Source organism: Chanos chanos, chromosome 1, assembly GCF_902362185.1.
Source record: "Chanos chanos chromosome 1, fChaCha1.1, whole genome shotgun sequence".
NCBI classification, from domain to species: domain Eukaryota; kingdom Metazoa; phylum Chordata; class Actinopteri; order Gonorynchiformes; family Chanidae; genus Chanos; species Chanos chanos.
The window spans coordinates 35,442,696-35,457,210 of NC_044495.1; the positions used below are offsets into that span (position 1 = coordinate 35,442,696).

At 44.3% G+C, this 14,515-nt stretch overlaps 1 protein-coding gene across 1 annotated transcript in view; it reads left to right on the forward strand.

Moving 5' to 3' along the window:
- cttnbp2 (cortactin binding protein 2) overlaps positions 1–14,515 on the forward strand; it is a 41,555-nt gene that overhangs the window by 15,133 nt on the left and 11,907 nt on the right. The window contains exons 3-5 of the mRNA XM_030785180.1: positions 6,806–7,030; positions 10,322–11,804; positions 14,264–14,470. Of these exons, the coding sequence (XP_030641040.1) occupies positions 6,806–7,030; positions 10,322–11,804; positions 14,264–14,470 (1,915 nt within the window). The remainder of the gene's footprint in view (positions 1–6,805; positions 7,031–10,321; positions 11,805–14,263; positions 14,471–14,515) is intronic.

Consider the following 14,515-nt stretch of genomic DNA (forward strand, 5'->3'; position numbering starts at 1 on the left):
TTAGCCAATACAGCGCTAGTTCAGTCTACGATGTTTTTCCATGTTCTGTTAAGATGAAAATATGTTATCTAACGCGTTCAAATTTGACGTAGACTTTTTATAAAATAGTTCCTGGAATAATGGCATCTGCTCTGACGTATCTTGGGTTGTAAGCACTCAAAACAAGCGGCTCTTGCTGCGGATGACGGTGCTGACTCTGTCGCTTTAGGCAGCTGCTGTGAGTGTGGGCACATCCTCTCATTGGGATACGTTATGGATGACTTCAGGGATGTGTCCTTCTTACCAATGAAAAGTTGAGGAAAAGCCAAAGCTATTTTTATCTGATGCCTGCTGGACTCTCGTGATACAACATGTAGTTGTGTGGTTGCATGTGTTTGTGTGCGTGTGTTTGTGTGTATGTGTGTTAATTGATTTTTAGTGTGGAACACACACTATGTCATTACCTATAAGCGGTTAGTGATAGTACAGTCTCCCTCTGTTCGTGTAGCCAGTCAGGAGGCAGATTCACTTCTCTTCCCCCTGGAAACATCAAACATGAATGTGTGTGTGTGTGTGTGTGTGTGTGTGTGTGTGTGTGTGTGTGTGTGTGTGTGTGTGTGTGTGTGTGTGTGTGAGAAGGTGTATGGTTGTGTGTGACACTATACAGGTCAAAATTTCACATACAGTAACAGTCCATATGTGGATATCACAGTCAGTCCCTCACACTGCTGAGTTAGAGATTGTTTTCATTCATTATTTCATTCATTTCAGTTCTGTCTCTGGTAACTGTAGAAGCTTAGAGGTTTTTTTTGTTTTGTTTTTTTTGTTTTGTTTTTTTTTTTTCATTTGTAGTCCTCCTGTCTAGAAGTGATATTATTTTAAATTTTAGTTTGTTGCAGCCACTCTCATCAGTCATCAACAATGGCACTCAGTAGGTGCTTCTGAGATGTTTGATGTGTTGGTTGTGATGGAGGAGGAATAAGTGACAGATGGCAGTGGGGCTGTCATTGCTGGTGGGGGTGGAGCAAAGGGATTTTCTCTGGGAATGGTGTGCCTTCCTCTCCATACCCCCTCAGGGCCCAGGAGCCAATCCAGGACCCTCTGTTCCCCCTCCAGCCTAGCCTTGCCATAATACTTGCTTAAGCTTCCCCTGCCCTAGATATGTGTACCAGAAAACCAGAAAACCCTCATGTCCCCTTTCTTTTATGTTCAGCATGTCTCAAACCTTCTGCTTGAGGTTTACCTTCGACTTTTTTAGCCTGTGAGAATATAAAGATACCTTTAATTTAATGAGTGAGAGAGGGATCGAGTGAGTAGTGTTGAATGTTGAAAGCTTTCCATTGAATATTCTGTTGCTGAGACTTGAAAGCTGGATGGGAATCTGCTTAGTATTCTCCATAGCCTTCAGTAATATCCCTTGGACGTATTCAGTTTCTCCCTACAGCCACACATTGTCCAGTATAATATCCCCATGCTCAGTCATACCCTCTTACAGCCATGTGATCGGGAATGTATATCGAAAACCAACACACCTCCTTATCGTAAGTAAGAGTCTCTTCAAATTTACCACTGTACCTCTCGAGTGCACAGTATATTGAATGTAAGTGGGATGCAATCCATCATTGGATTGATAGAATGCACTTACCACAGTAATAGGTTTCTTTAGTAGTGTAGATGATGGGTAGTCATTACTAAAAAATTAAAGATACTGAGTTTAATTGAAGTGGTTCTGTCATTTAGTCCTAAATGTATTGAACATTGTGTGGTTTTCATCTGTGATGTAGAAGATATTCCAGTGCTTCTTTATACTATTTAAACAGATCTAGTTTCTCCTTCCTTTTATTAGCCTGATCTGATGCGTTTAATGACCTTGCATCTGAGTGCAGAGACACGAGAGGCTCTGCGGAAGTCCTTGGCCCACAAAGAATGCACTGTGTCCATCTAATTGAAAGGCTCCTTGTGAAGGATCGTGGACACACCCTCACACACAAAAGCCTCACTCATGGGTTAACCTTCCCCAGTCAGTCGACTGGGTCCAAAGTACCCTCAGTGTATTTTTGGGGACTTTCAAAGACACAGAGGGCTTCGTATAAAGGCTGTGAGGCTGTCTCTCACAGTGCCTCCAGCTGCAACAGTCTCATGGCAAACTCACTGTTGGCCTGACATTTAGAGGAAATCGTCCTAGCCCACTTGTATCCTATTGGCCTTGATGAATCTGAAGTTTCTGGAACTTCTCCCAGCCACAGTGGAAGATAAAATAAAGGAAAGAACAGTGATATCACACAGAAAGAGATAGAATCGAAGCAAACAAAAACATCACATAACAAACTGCCCAGAATTACAGTGGGAGCCTTCGTCAAGCAGTAGGCAGATTTTAAACACTTTGATGATTGCTGAGCACAGCGACGATTGAACTTTTTGATTTTTATATTTGCAATATTTACAGCACAGACAATGAAACTGGCATGGAACCAGGAGAGTTCTACAGGGATTTTGCCTTATATGGTTCTACTTCCTCTCCTTTAATCGCTTGAGACTTTTTATCAGGATTTGGCCATCTGGGTCACACTTAATATGTGCGATGAAGCATCTCAAGGGGAGCCAATGTTCAGTTTCTGGGAGTTTAACTCAAGTGTCGACTCCCAGGGCTGTGGCTAAATCTTTGAACATTTTTGCTGTTCTCCTTTATTTATGCTTCTAAAGACACATTAGCTTACTCATTCCTTGAATCACTCACAGTCATGCTACCTAGGCACAGACAGCGGCAGTAGCCAAATAACTGCTGATGGCTTTTGATCAACTTTCATCCATCCAGTCCTCTTCTATTCCATCACAATGTCTGCCTGAATTGCATCTCGGCTTAAATGGATTGTTTTTGTTATGCATCTCATCTACAGGGGAATAAAACAAAATGCTATGAATAGAAATATTGAAAGTACAAAGGCACTGATGTCAGAATATGTTAATAGGTCAGGTATGTAGGAAGTCCTCACCTGCAGCTGTGTTAGAACAGAGTTGAATGTTATCATTTCATTTCCAGATAACATTCTCCATTTGTGTGAGAGAATTTACTGAACGGTGCTTTATGGCTGTTAAGGGAATCAGGTGTTGCCTAATTGTGGCATTATTAATGCATGACAATAACAGTGACATTTTGCCCTGGATTCCGTTTTCAAATATTCATAAGTTTGGCATTAATGGAATTTTAATTATACGTAGAGGTTATTAGCAGCTCAGCTCTAGAGTATGCACTTCTGAGGTCTCCTCTGTACAGTCATGTCTTTCACAATTGTCATTTTCTTTCTTTCTTTCTTTCTTTCTTTCTCTTATTCTCTCTGTCTTCCCCTTATCCACTTGATCCCCATTTCTTCCTCCTCTCTCCTCTTTCCACCTGATCTCTTCTGTGTCTCTCTCTGTCTCTCCCACTTTGTTTGGCAGCGTGTCCTGAACCCCCTTACCCGTCGAGCGCGTGCCTGCAAAGGTTAAAGCTATTAATACCAAAGGCGACGTTACTGCTGGTAAATAAAGTAGCACCTGTGGGCTCTGGCCTGAGAAACCCTGATTGGCCCCAATCACCGTCACCAGGGGTAGCACAGAGCCCAGGGCTTCAGGAAACACAGCTAACCTCAGCCTGTACAGTACTGTTCTCGTTGTCTTTGACACAGCTCACCTACCAAAGCAGTAGTACTGCCACAGATTCAGTATAATTCAGTTTTTACCCAAATAGTTATTTTTACAGAAGGCCGCTTCATTGGTTATCTCAACAGAATCTGTGGCCTAAAACCAGCTAGAAATGTTTGGCACTGGCTTTTTTTTCCCCTTTCTTTCTTTCTTACTTTCTTTTTTTTTTTTTTTTTTTTTACCAGGAGCATTTTGTTCATCAGTGCTTGGCTGAATAAGAATAGTTCTGTTTGTGATAGACATTTACATTCTCAGACAGTCATGACTGTCTTTGTTTAATTTCAAGGCTTTTATATTATGGGTGTAGAGTACTTGCCACGGTTGCGATGTCTCTTAAGTAGCTATCAAAGTACAATCTGCGTTACAGTGAGAACCACATGACCTCTACCTCAGACCCCTTTTACCACACTTTCCAGTCACCCGTATGTATGCTCTTCCTGGAACCAGCCGCTCAAATGAATTGTGCTCAGTTGAGTGCAGGACATCACAGTGTGCGTGAGCTGTTGGATATGCTGTCAATGCAGTATGAGGGCACAGGCAGAGGAAATGAATGGGGCCTCTGAATGACCCTGCTATTTATTAGAACAGTTGGTGTAGAAAATTAATCAGATATTAAAGAAAAGTTGTTGTTTTTTTGAATGGTCCTCTAGATTTTATATTTGCACTTTTGCTCCCCCAGCCCTCCTGCCTGCCTCTCTTTCCTTTTGTACAGAGTGTTAAATGTAATTCCATTCATAGTATGTAGATCACCCCTGTTTGTGATGTCTTTCTCCACTGGTTTGTCATGCCAGTGTGAGGGGTTTTTTTTCTAGCTTTTTGATTGATTGAGTCGCCCATTAAAATGACTTGTTGGCCTCTTTACACGCGTCCTCCCTGGTCTAGTGTCAGGTTACTAGTGACACTCGATGCCTCCGTACACAAAAAAAAAGACCAAAACAAGAAAAAAAAAACTGCTGCTGTTATTTGATACTCTTGAAATGTGATTGTTGCTCATTTTGATTAGCACACTCCTGCCATTACACTTCAGTGAAAGGATTCCATTTGTCAAATGTAACATAGCATTCTCACAGAAACATATTTCCCTTTTTTTTTCTAGCATACAGGCCCACCCAGCCCTCACAGAAGACTGTAAATATATGATAAACCTGTGATTAGTCCAGAGATAAGCTTCTCGTGGACTTTATTCTAGTGTATGTCATCCTGTTGCCGTGGGACTTTTCCATATAAACCAAATGAAGAATGTAAATAAGCAGCTGTGGTAGTAAGGAATGGGATGTTTTTTTCACTGATTGTTCCTGTGGATATTAAGATGGTTTTGTCTGGTAGAGGGTTCTTTCTGCCCTGGCCGTGTGTGGTGTCTGACCTCAGTGATAGAGGGACAGAGTTGGGGGTGGGGTATGCAGCAGAGCTAGAGTGATTAAAGGAAGAGATTTGTGAAAGTGTGTCAGAAAGCACCAGATGGCTGTGAAATCAGCCCACTCTCTCTTTCTTTCTCTTCTGCGCTCTCTCTTTCTTTCTTTTGTACTGCTACGTGTTGTTTGTTCACTCATAATGGCAGAAGTCCTTCTCTCTTTCTGGTGTTCCTCCTCTCCCCCTTCTGTCTCTCTCTCTCTCTCTCTCTCCCCCGTCTCTGTGCAGTGTTTATGTTCAGCCTCTCACAGCCGTTAGTCAAAGTAACAGCAGAATGTTTAGAATTTGCAAACAGTCATGTTCAGTCCTGCTCCCTTAACAATTAATCGCAGGGTCAACCTCTCGGGAGTTGTATGTGTGTTTACGTGTACCTGTCTTTCTGCGTGTAGTGTGTGCGCTTTGGTGAATCCGTCTTTTCCTTCTTTGGTGTGGGATGGCCCTCAGGTCGCCATAGTCCGCTCCAGAGATGGTTTTCTGCTCTTGACTGCTTTCTTTACCAGATCTCTAGCTCCAAATGAGGACACCCTATGATTAACTGGGCCATGCTCCCAGTTTGCAAAGTGAAGTTTGTAAAGTTTTATTCCCACAATTATGTCGAATTTGGTCTGCTGACGGTACATACATCACATATACTTAAAAAAATTGACAGGGAGGTTTTCTATGGCAAGGACTAGTTCCCTGACGCATTTCAAAAATTCAGGGAAGTCAGGGAAGCTCATATTTGGCTTACCATTCTTCAAAAGAAACTTCATATTAATACACATCACTGAGCACTCTCTCATGCACTGATTAGATTGTAGACCAGCACTGTTTTGTGATAACTCTTTGCCTGTGGCGTATCAGTGAAACAGTAATGAGAGACAGGAGCTTCGCCTTTGTGTTCCTGAAACATTTTCTCTCCCCTCTCCATCATTTCTCCACCAGTTCAACGTGGTGCACTGACACTGAATGCTAAGATAACCAGTAATAGTACACACAATATTATATGTACTCCATCGTTTTATCACTGTCAACTCTTCTCATTATTGAGACTGTGAATAGATTTATGTCTGCTGTTGGAGTCTTTTGGTTGCTGAAAGTATTTCAGGGTCTAGTGAGGACATGTATGACTGTGTACATTAGTGAGACAAATGCTCCTACGCACTTTGTGTGTGTGTGTGTGTGTGTGTTTGCCTTGTGCCAGTCTGCACTGAGTTAGAGCATTGGCCTTTCCTAGGACCTGCTGGGCTGACCAGCTGGCCAAGACACTGAGCCCAACTGGATGCTGGGCTTAAAGGATCCCCCCTGACAGGGTGCTAACCTGCTCTCTGCATGTCTTTGTGGTTGTGTGTGTATGTATGTGTGTGGTTGAGCGTGAATGTCCACATGAAAGAGTGTGTGTGTGTATATATATATATATATATATACATATACATATGTACACACACACACACACATAAATTTATATATATGTGTGTGTGTATATATATATATATATATATATATATATATATATTTTTTTTTTTTTTTTTTTTAATTTATTTATTTTTATTTGTATTTGCATGGTGGTCTTCCCCCTCTTTGTTGCAGTCTTCATTTCTTCTCTCACTTTACTGATTATCCTCTCTCTCTCTCTCTCTCTCTCTCTCTTTCTCTCTCCTTGTAATCCTTTATGCAATCTTTAATATCTTTAATAGTTAATCAAAATCTAGTAAAAGCAAATTTTCAGTAAGCATCTCTTTCTCTCTCCCACTAGGCTCGCCGAAAGGATGTCTTCCTGCAGGAGCGATATGGTCACTTCAGTCTTACCGACCCATTTCTGGCACTGCAGCGGGATTTTGAGTCGGGCCCTGGGGAGAAGGACCGTCGGCCCGTCAGCGCCAACCCTGTCACTGTGCTGGAGGCTGTCATGGCCCATTGTCGCAAGATGCAGGAGCGGATGTCTGCGCAGCTGGCTGCGGCTGAGAGCAGGCAGAAAAGGGTAAGGATCTTCACACCTCAGCATGTGTACATCTTTGTGTTTGTGTTTGCTTGTATGTTCGCATGTGTGACCACAGCATAGATGTAAACGCGCGCGCGCGTGTGTGTGTGTGTGTGTGTGTGTGAGAGAGAGAGAGAGAGAGAGAGAGAGAGAAAGGCAAAGATGTAGCTATGAAGATGTGTTTGTGTGTTTTTAGAGTGAGATGTTGTGCTTTGTTGTTTTTCTCGGAGGTGGGTTGTCATGCGTAAAGAATTTGTGTCACTCTGTCTTTGGACGTTATGCTTCATCTTCACAGGACTATCTGCTCCTGTTCAGCTCTCACCACACATGTACTGTTTTGTCTGTACTATTCTCTCTGTTTTGCTCAGTTTGTGTCTCTGTGTGTCTGTGTGTGTGAGTGTGTATCTTTATGTTTCTACATCCTTACGCAGAATTCTTAGTGAAGTATAGACTGAGCATCAGAAGAAAACCAGGTTCCCAGTAGAAATCCTTTCCAGTGCTACTCTGAAATCTGTCAGCTATGACAAAGCAGCCAGTGAAATCAGATCATCAGATAGACAGAGAGTCTGCGAGAGCGCAGAATAGATGGAGTGAGTAAGAGCAATGTGTAGGAGGAGGAAAATGGATGCCTAGTTCTGAAGTTCAGCTCGCCGGCACATACCCGCACCACATTCTTACTGCCTTAGCCACCCCAGAGGGAATACCGCCTCCAGTAGCCAGCAGTTTACCTCAGCTTTTTTCCCCCACTGCGACTGTGTTTAGGCACTTAACTGTAGCTTCAGCGACCTTCATCTCCATAATAAGAGTCACGGGTATTCGGTGAGTACACAGGACCCCCTCATAATGCACTGTATGACTCATTCCTTCAATCTTATGTACCACATGCACATAACACAGTAACTTTGCATCAGAACATTTGATTCCCTTGCTCTCGCCCTCAATTCAGAAAATACAGCCCCAAACAATGTCAGTCACAGTTCAACCAAACCAAACTTGCACAGACGTTTAAGAAGAAGATAATTTGTTGGAGAGGCAGAATGAAATTAACTGCAAATAAAATTGCAGCACTTGTCCTTCATTTGACTGCTATCACTGCTACTCCAAATTAATCCTGTTTTTCTTTTTTTTTCTTCTCCTTTTTATGTTAAAACTGGACTTTTAAAGTCAGATCTCCTGTAGAGAGAGACTATAATTGAGGTAGGGTGAACATTAAAGTCAACTCCATGAAATGGACTAGCACTCAGAATGGGTACACTGACATGCAGGGTGTTAGAGTGGATTTTAGTGAGTGACATGTGTGGGTGAGAGTGAAAAATGCTGAGACTGAAACCTCACAGAACATTAATGATTCTGTCATTACCTGATGTATGAGGACAATGTGTTCTTTTTAATGTCGCACTCATCCAAAGCAGTAAGATGCCACCGATTTAATTTCTGTTATCATTTCTTGGTGATTAGTTGACACGTTGTGAACATTGCTTCAAAATTATTACCTTATATCAGGTGAGATAACCTGATGAGTCTGCAGGACCTTGATCAGTGGCTCCATGACCTGGTCTGTGATAGATTGTTGCTGCAGGTTGTATTGTCTATACAATTAAAAGTAGCGCCACTAATGGTAGAACAACTGTCAATCAAAATGCCATCATTTCTAATGGACAGATAACTCTCCTTAAGCTTCTCTTTCACAGTAACATGATTTCTCTATCACTCTCCTCCTGCAACCAGCTGAATGCTACTGTTCCTGTCACAGAGAGAACCAAAGCCCGCCTACTCCAAGAATAAACACACACAGATGGTTGTTATGGTGATGTGCCTCTCTTTACTCAGTCAGTTATTTGTGAGAATAATGGTTACCATCATGCACGCAAACCATGATACGATGTACGTCTCTATGAGGTTTTGTTGAGACACACGACAACCGTACACAAAATCGAAATTTGCATATAAAATGGCTGCGGATGCTGAGGTTCTCCACTCAAAGCATTAACTTGCCTGGGTATTGCACAGTGTCACATTAGTCTTGGGAAAGTAATCAAATATTCATTTGCTCTTAAGAAAGCCATAAGCGTTTTGCGCCACTCATCCAAAAATAACTTGCACTCTGGTTTTCAGCTAAACATGGATATGCGCTCAGGCATAACTAATTTTCATGGTGAGATGCATCATAAATGAATCATAATGAATATCGGATGAGGAAAAGCTTACTACTGTAGATTTTTTTCTTACTGTACTGTCCACAACCAGAGGGAAAGTTGACTCTTCTCTGTCTTTTTCTCCGTGCCGTTCTCCCACTCATCTTTATCACACCATCCCATTCCTTTGCAAATCTCTACAATTAATAGGTCTCTTTAGACTGTAGCCTCTCTGGAAAATAGAAGGCATTTAGTGTGTCCTTTCCTGAATTCCAACAGATTATAGCCTGGGAAATTAGGCTAATTGTTATTGGAAATGTATGTTGTCAAGTTTTAGTCCATTTAAGAATAGTAAGCTGGATTTCTACCTCAGGGCCATGGCATTGCATTAAAAGCTCAGCTAAGCCTGGAACCTGGCTGCCAATGGACATCTAACAATAGAATCAAGAGTCACTTACCCATATAGTTTCTTGTGGTTGGCAAGTCGATGTAATTGAATCTGGCAGGTGAAACATAATATTCTATTTCTGTTCTGAAGTTTCACTCTCAACCTGTTCGTATTGATTTGGCATTCCTGTACAGTGTTGGACGTTTAGTTGAAGACTAATGACCCAATTAGTATTCTGATGTTGTAAAACACAGCCTTGGAGAGGCCACCATATTCAAAGTAATTTGAACTTCAGTATTTATTGACAAGCATTTCATTCCTATAACTCTTCCTTCACTGTTTTTCTTATAGAGCAGAGATATGTACATCTATAAAATGTGGCAGTGCCAGTATGATATTCTGCTGATGTAAATTGAAATGATCCAGTGGTCTGAACCACACCAACAAATGCCAGGCTTGTTATTTAGCACTTTACAAGCCTGAATCCAGGTAATGAGAGAGCCTAGGTAATGTCTGACAGTCTGGGATGACGTTGATGAAAGCAGGATAGGAAGACACTGAGACGGAAGTCATGTGATACTCTCTCAGTGATCTGTCTTGTCTTCAGTGTGTGTGAATGGTTATGTTAAAGTTGTGTTTGATTGCGTGCATGTGCGTGACTGTGCTATACAGCTTTGAAAAAAAGACAGAATTTATAACCACAGACACACACACACACACACACACACACACAGAGACTGATGGTGGGGGCCGGTGTGTTGTGTGCAGCTGGAGCAGGAGAAGTTGCAGCTGCAGAGTCTGGAGCAGGAGCATCGGAAGTTGTCGGCACAGCTGAAGGACGAGAGGGAGAAAAACAAGCACATCGTCATGATGCTGGTACGAGAGTGCAAGCAGCTGTCCACGCGCGTGATGGACGAGAGCCAGCGCTTCAAGGAACTCTCCGCCCGCGCCGACCAGGAAGGCCGCTCCACGGGGCGGCTAGAGGAGGAACTGGCTGCCGAGCGCCGTCACAGTCAGCAGATGGAGGCCGAGATGGAGAAGCAGCTGGCCGAATTCGACACGGAGCGGGAGCAGCTGCGCGCCCGACTCGGACGCGAAGAGGCGCGTGCCGCTGAGCTGCGGGCGGAAAGCGAGGCCCTGCGGCGGCAGGTGGAACAGCTCAGGACTGAGCGGGATAAGGATGCTCCGCCCCTGCCTCCCGCTAGCCCCGCCCACGCCTCCATTAAACCCAAGGCCACTGTCTCCACAGCTGTGGGCACCGAGCCAATCAGCTGTAGGACAGCTTCTTCGCAAACAGACCCCTTGCCAGAACAGGAAGGGCCCAAGAAGGCGCCCCTCACTATCCCTGTTAAACCTACTGCCGCCAACTATGCTGGCATGAGCCTACCCAAGACTCCCAGTGCTGGGAGAAGCCTGCACCCTAGCATAATACAAGCAGAGAACGGAAGTGAGGGCCAGCCGGCGTTCCCGCCCTCTGGACACGGCTCACACTCATCTGGAGGTGCCGCCACTGCTGCCCTGCCCACTGGAGTGAGCCCCAGGGTCCAGGCAGCCCGCTACAAGTTCCAAGCCTCACCCTCAGAGCAGGACCAAAACGGCACAGCCAACCAGAGCCCGCCGTCCAGGGACCTGTCGCCTACCAACCGAGACAACTTCGCGGCCAAGCAGCAGGCCCGTCACACGGTCACGCAAGTCCTGTCACGCTTCACCAGCCCTCCCACCGGCGGGCCAGCGGCGGCCCTACGACCGGGCTTGCCTCACTCTGCCTCCGAGGGAGGGCCCTTCCCAGGGCGCCTGGGCCACCCACAGATCGGTCTGAAGTCCCCCACCGTGGGCCGCATCGACCGGGGCAACCCGCCGCCCATCCCTCCCAAAAAACCAGGCCTTTCCCAGACTCCTTCCCCTCCCCACCCGCCCATCAAAGTGGTGGGAGGCGAAGGTGGCAGGTCTCCCGGGCTTGGTTTGGGAGGGGGGCCTGGCAAGTCAACCACCACTCCCCAGCTCCCGCCCAAACCTGCCCTGGACGTCGGGGGGGCAGTTCCAGCCTTGACTGCATCTCAGGTGGGTGGTTCGTGTGCTGGCTGGCCATGGGAGCCACAGCAAGCAGCATGTACGGAGTGTTCCCCTGTCTCCACCTCTACAACCAGCAACACCACCGCTACCATTGTCAGTAGCTCCTCCTCTTTAAACCCCACTAGTGCTCCATCCCGTATTCCCCAGCACCCGGGCAGTCCCCTGGCAGCAGCATCAGGTAAATCTAAGAGTATCGGGGGCTCTGTGCACCCCCCCCCCCCCCCCCCCCCCAACTCCCGTGCTCTTCCTGCCTCTCCTTTCCACTCCTCGCTGTCTTTCCACTGAGTGCTAAATTGTCAGTGTGCAGGTGAAGGACCACTGACAGTGTAGGATAATGATTAGGTAAAAACCTAGAGTTCATCTCAATCAATATTGAGTTATATGGGGATTTCAAAGAATGTCACATGTAAAGTGTTTCAAGTTACGTCCGACCACATTAAGCACATTACCAATGTGACTTCAGAAAGAAAGGTTCAGATCTCAGATTGCAGCAGTAGCCTGCCTGTTTGTATATCTGTACCACCTAATATTTATCATTTTGGCCCCTTTCAACCCGTGGCTTTCTCTAGCTCCTTAGGTTCAGATGGGTTTGGTCTTTTGAAGTAAGAACCTTTTAGTGTTCAGCTGTTTCTGGGACTCTTATCTATAACCTACTTCACTCTGAAGCTGATGCCAGAGGCTGCTCTTTCCCTTCCTCTGCCCTCACCCTTCCCCTCTATCATCTCAGATCATGTGACTGCCTCGCCTCCTCTCCCCCTGTGAGCATTAACCCTAGCCTTGCTCTCCTCTTCTCCCACGGAGGAGTGCCATTCACCCTACTGTGTTTGCACTGTTTTCTGTGTCTTTCCACACGTCATCAACCTTGTTTGTCCTTTCAGTTCACATTATAAAGCATGGTAAAGTTTTGCTCCTGTCTCTCCACTTAATTATGAAATGTTGCGTGTTTTTGAAGTTCCCTGACTCTTAACATTTTCCCTAACTGTAAATCAGAGTGCAAATGTGAATGCTGATGTGGTTTCCTTTGTATGTGTCTTTTTGCGTGTCATTAACAACTAACAGAATCACCAACCTGTGGTACGGTCACAATACAAGTATTGGAGGCTCTCATTTTTAGGGGGAGGGGATCTGTCAAAATGATCATTTTCAGTTCAGAGATTTCTAAGAATGAAAACTACATCTGACTGTTTGCAGTATAAGTTTATTCAGTGCCCGTAGCTTTTATCCACAGGAGTAATTTTTCCTTTTACACTCGCACAGGCCTATTTGTAAAATTTTGTGCAGTTCAAATGTAGTACTTCTCCACATTTTTCGGTTTCATTTTTCTAAATGATTTCACCTTTAGAAGTCAGACCATAGCTTTTTCTCACAACACCACAGAGAGCTGGTTTAATTGCCAGCCAAAACAGGGCAAGTACTCCACCAGATTCCACTTGTCACCGTTCTCTTTGAAATAATCCACAGGCAGCGTAGTGAAACTGCAGAGTCTAGACGCTGTCAGGATCTGTCATCATAAACGTCTTTTAAGTTTTGAAATGAGTAACCGCCCTCATCCCTCCGTTCCTTTTCTGTCTTTCAGAGGAGGGCAATGTTCTGACATTCCTTCACTCTCTCTCTGCACAAACTGTCACTATTTAATCAGCTCTCTCATTAGCATGTTTAAAATCACTCTAGCTTTGTCCTAGACTCTAATGCATAGAGTGTGTCTATCCTTCATCTTTCCAGACCTCTCATGGAGATAGAGAGCATCTCCCCAGAGACCAAGCTACTTACCAACACCTGCTGCACATATTTAGATAAACGGTAGACTGTTTCTAGCAAACACATTAGTATATTTCTTAAAACAAGTAGGCTATATTAAGTAGGCTATTATGTTTTGTATCTTTGAAGTTGAAACATTACCTGTGCACTGACAAATCCATCCCTACTTCTGCGAAGTATTTATAATGTACTAACCCGGCCTGCCTCAAGTGATTGATTGCAGTCTTTATGGTGTGTGTTACTGAATTGATTTATTTTGCATAGCTATGGCTAACCTGACTTTGATTCAGCTGACACCTGATGTGAGAGTCTGGCTTGAGACTGATGTAAAAGGTGACAGTTGTGACCCATGACTTGGCTTGCCAGCTCAACTTGACTTACGCTAGCCAACTGAATGGATTGTTTTCTCATCTGGACACCTGAGCTCCATATTGTGTTACCTGATAAGCTGTGACAGAGGATCAGGGGAATATCTATGCAGTATGTTCTTGAAGGCTTACGAATATTTATTTGAGCAAAATAAATATTCATTACATGGCAGTAGTCCATACAGCAAAAGTTACCTGACAGGATTCAGATTCAGTGTATGGAGCTTAGGTGTACTCTTTAGTGCCAGACTGTCTGATGTTGTACTGAAATGTGTGCCCCAATAAATGTGTTTCCACTCACTAGGCCTGGTTTCAAACACACAGACACACAGTTGATTTGTAAAACAAGATAGAGGCACCTTACACAGAATGTGATTCTAGATGAGTGTTAAACCGAAATCATAGTCTTGTCTGTGAATGAACATTATAGTCAAGGGAACACATTTTGACACATCCCTGCCACCTCGTTTTTTGTTTTTTTTTTGATAACCGTTGTCACTTTGACTCCCAGGCTGGTGTCCCTCCATAGTCCCTTCGCTATCCTGCGGTGACCCCGTCCCCCTGGATGACGGGCACACCCTCCTCTTCCAAGCTGCTTCCCAGGGAAATGCCACTTTATTGTCTATGCTGCTTAATCAAAATCCAACTACGGATATATGTCACCTCCAACCAGAACCAACCTCTGCCTTATTTTCTGCTGCTCGAAACGGACACACAGGTAAACACAGGTGTCTTTGTGACTGACTGAAATGCATCAACAGAG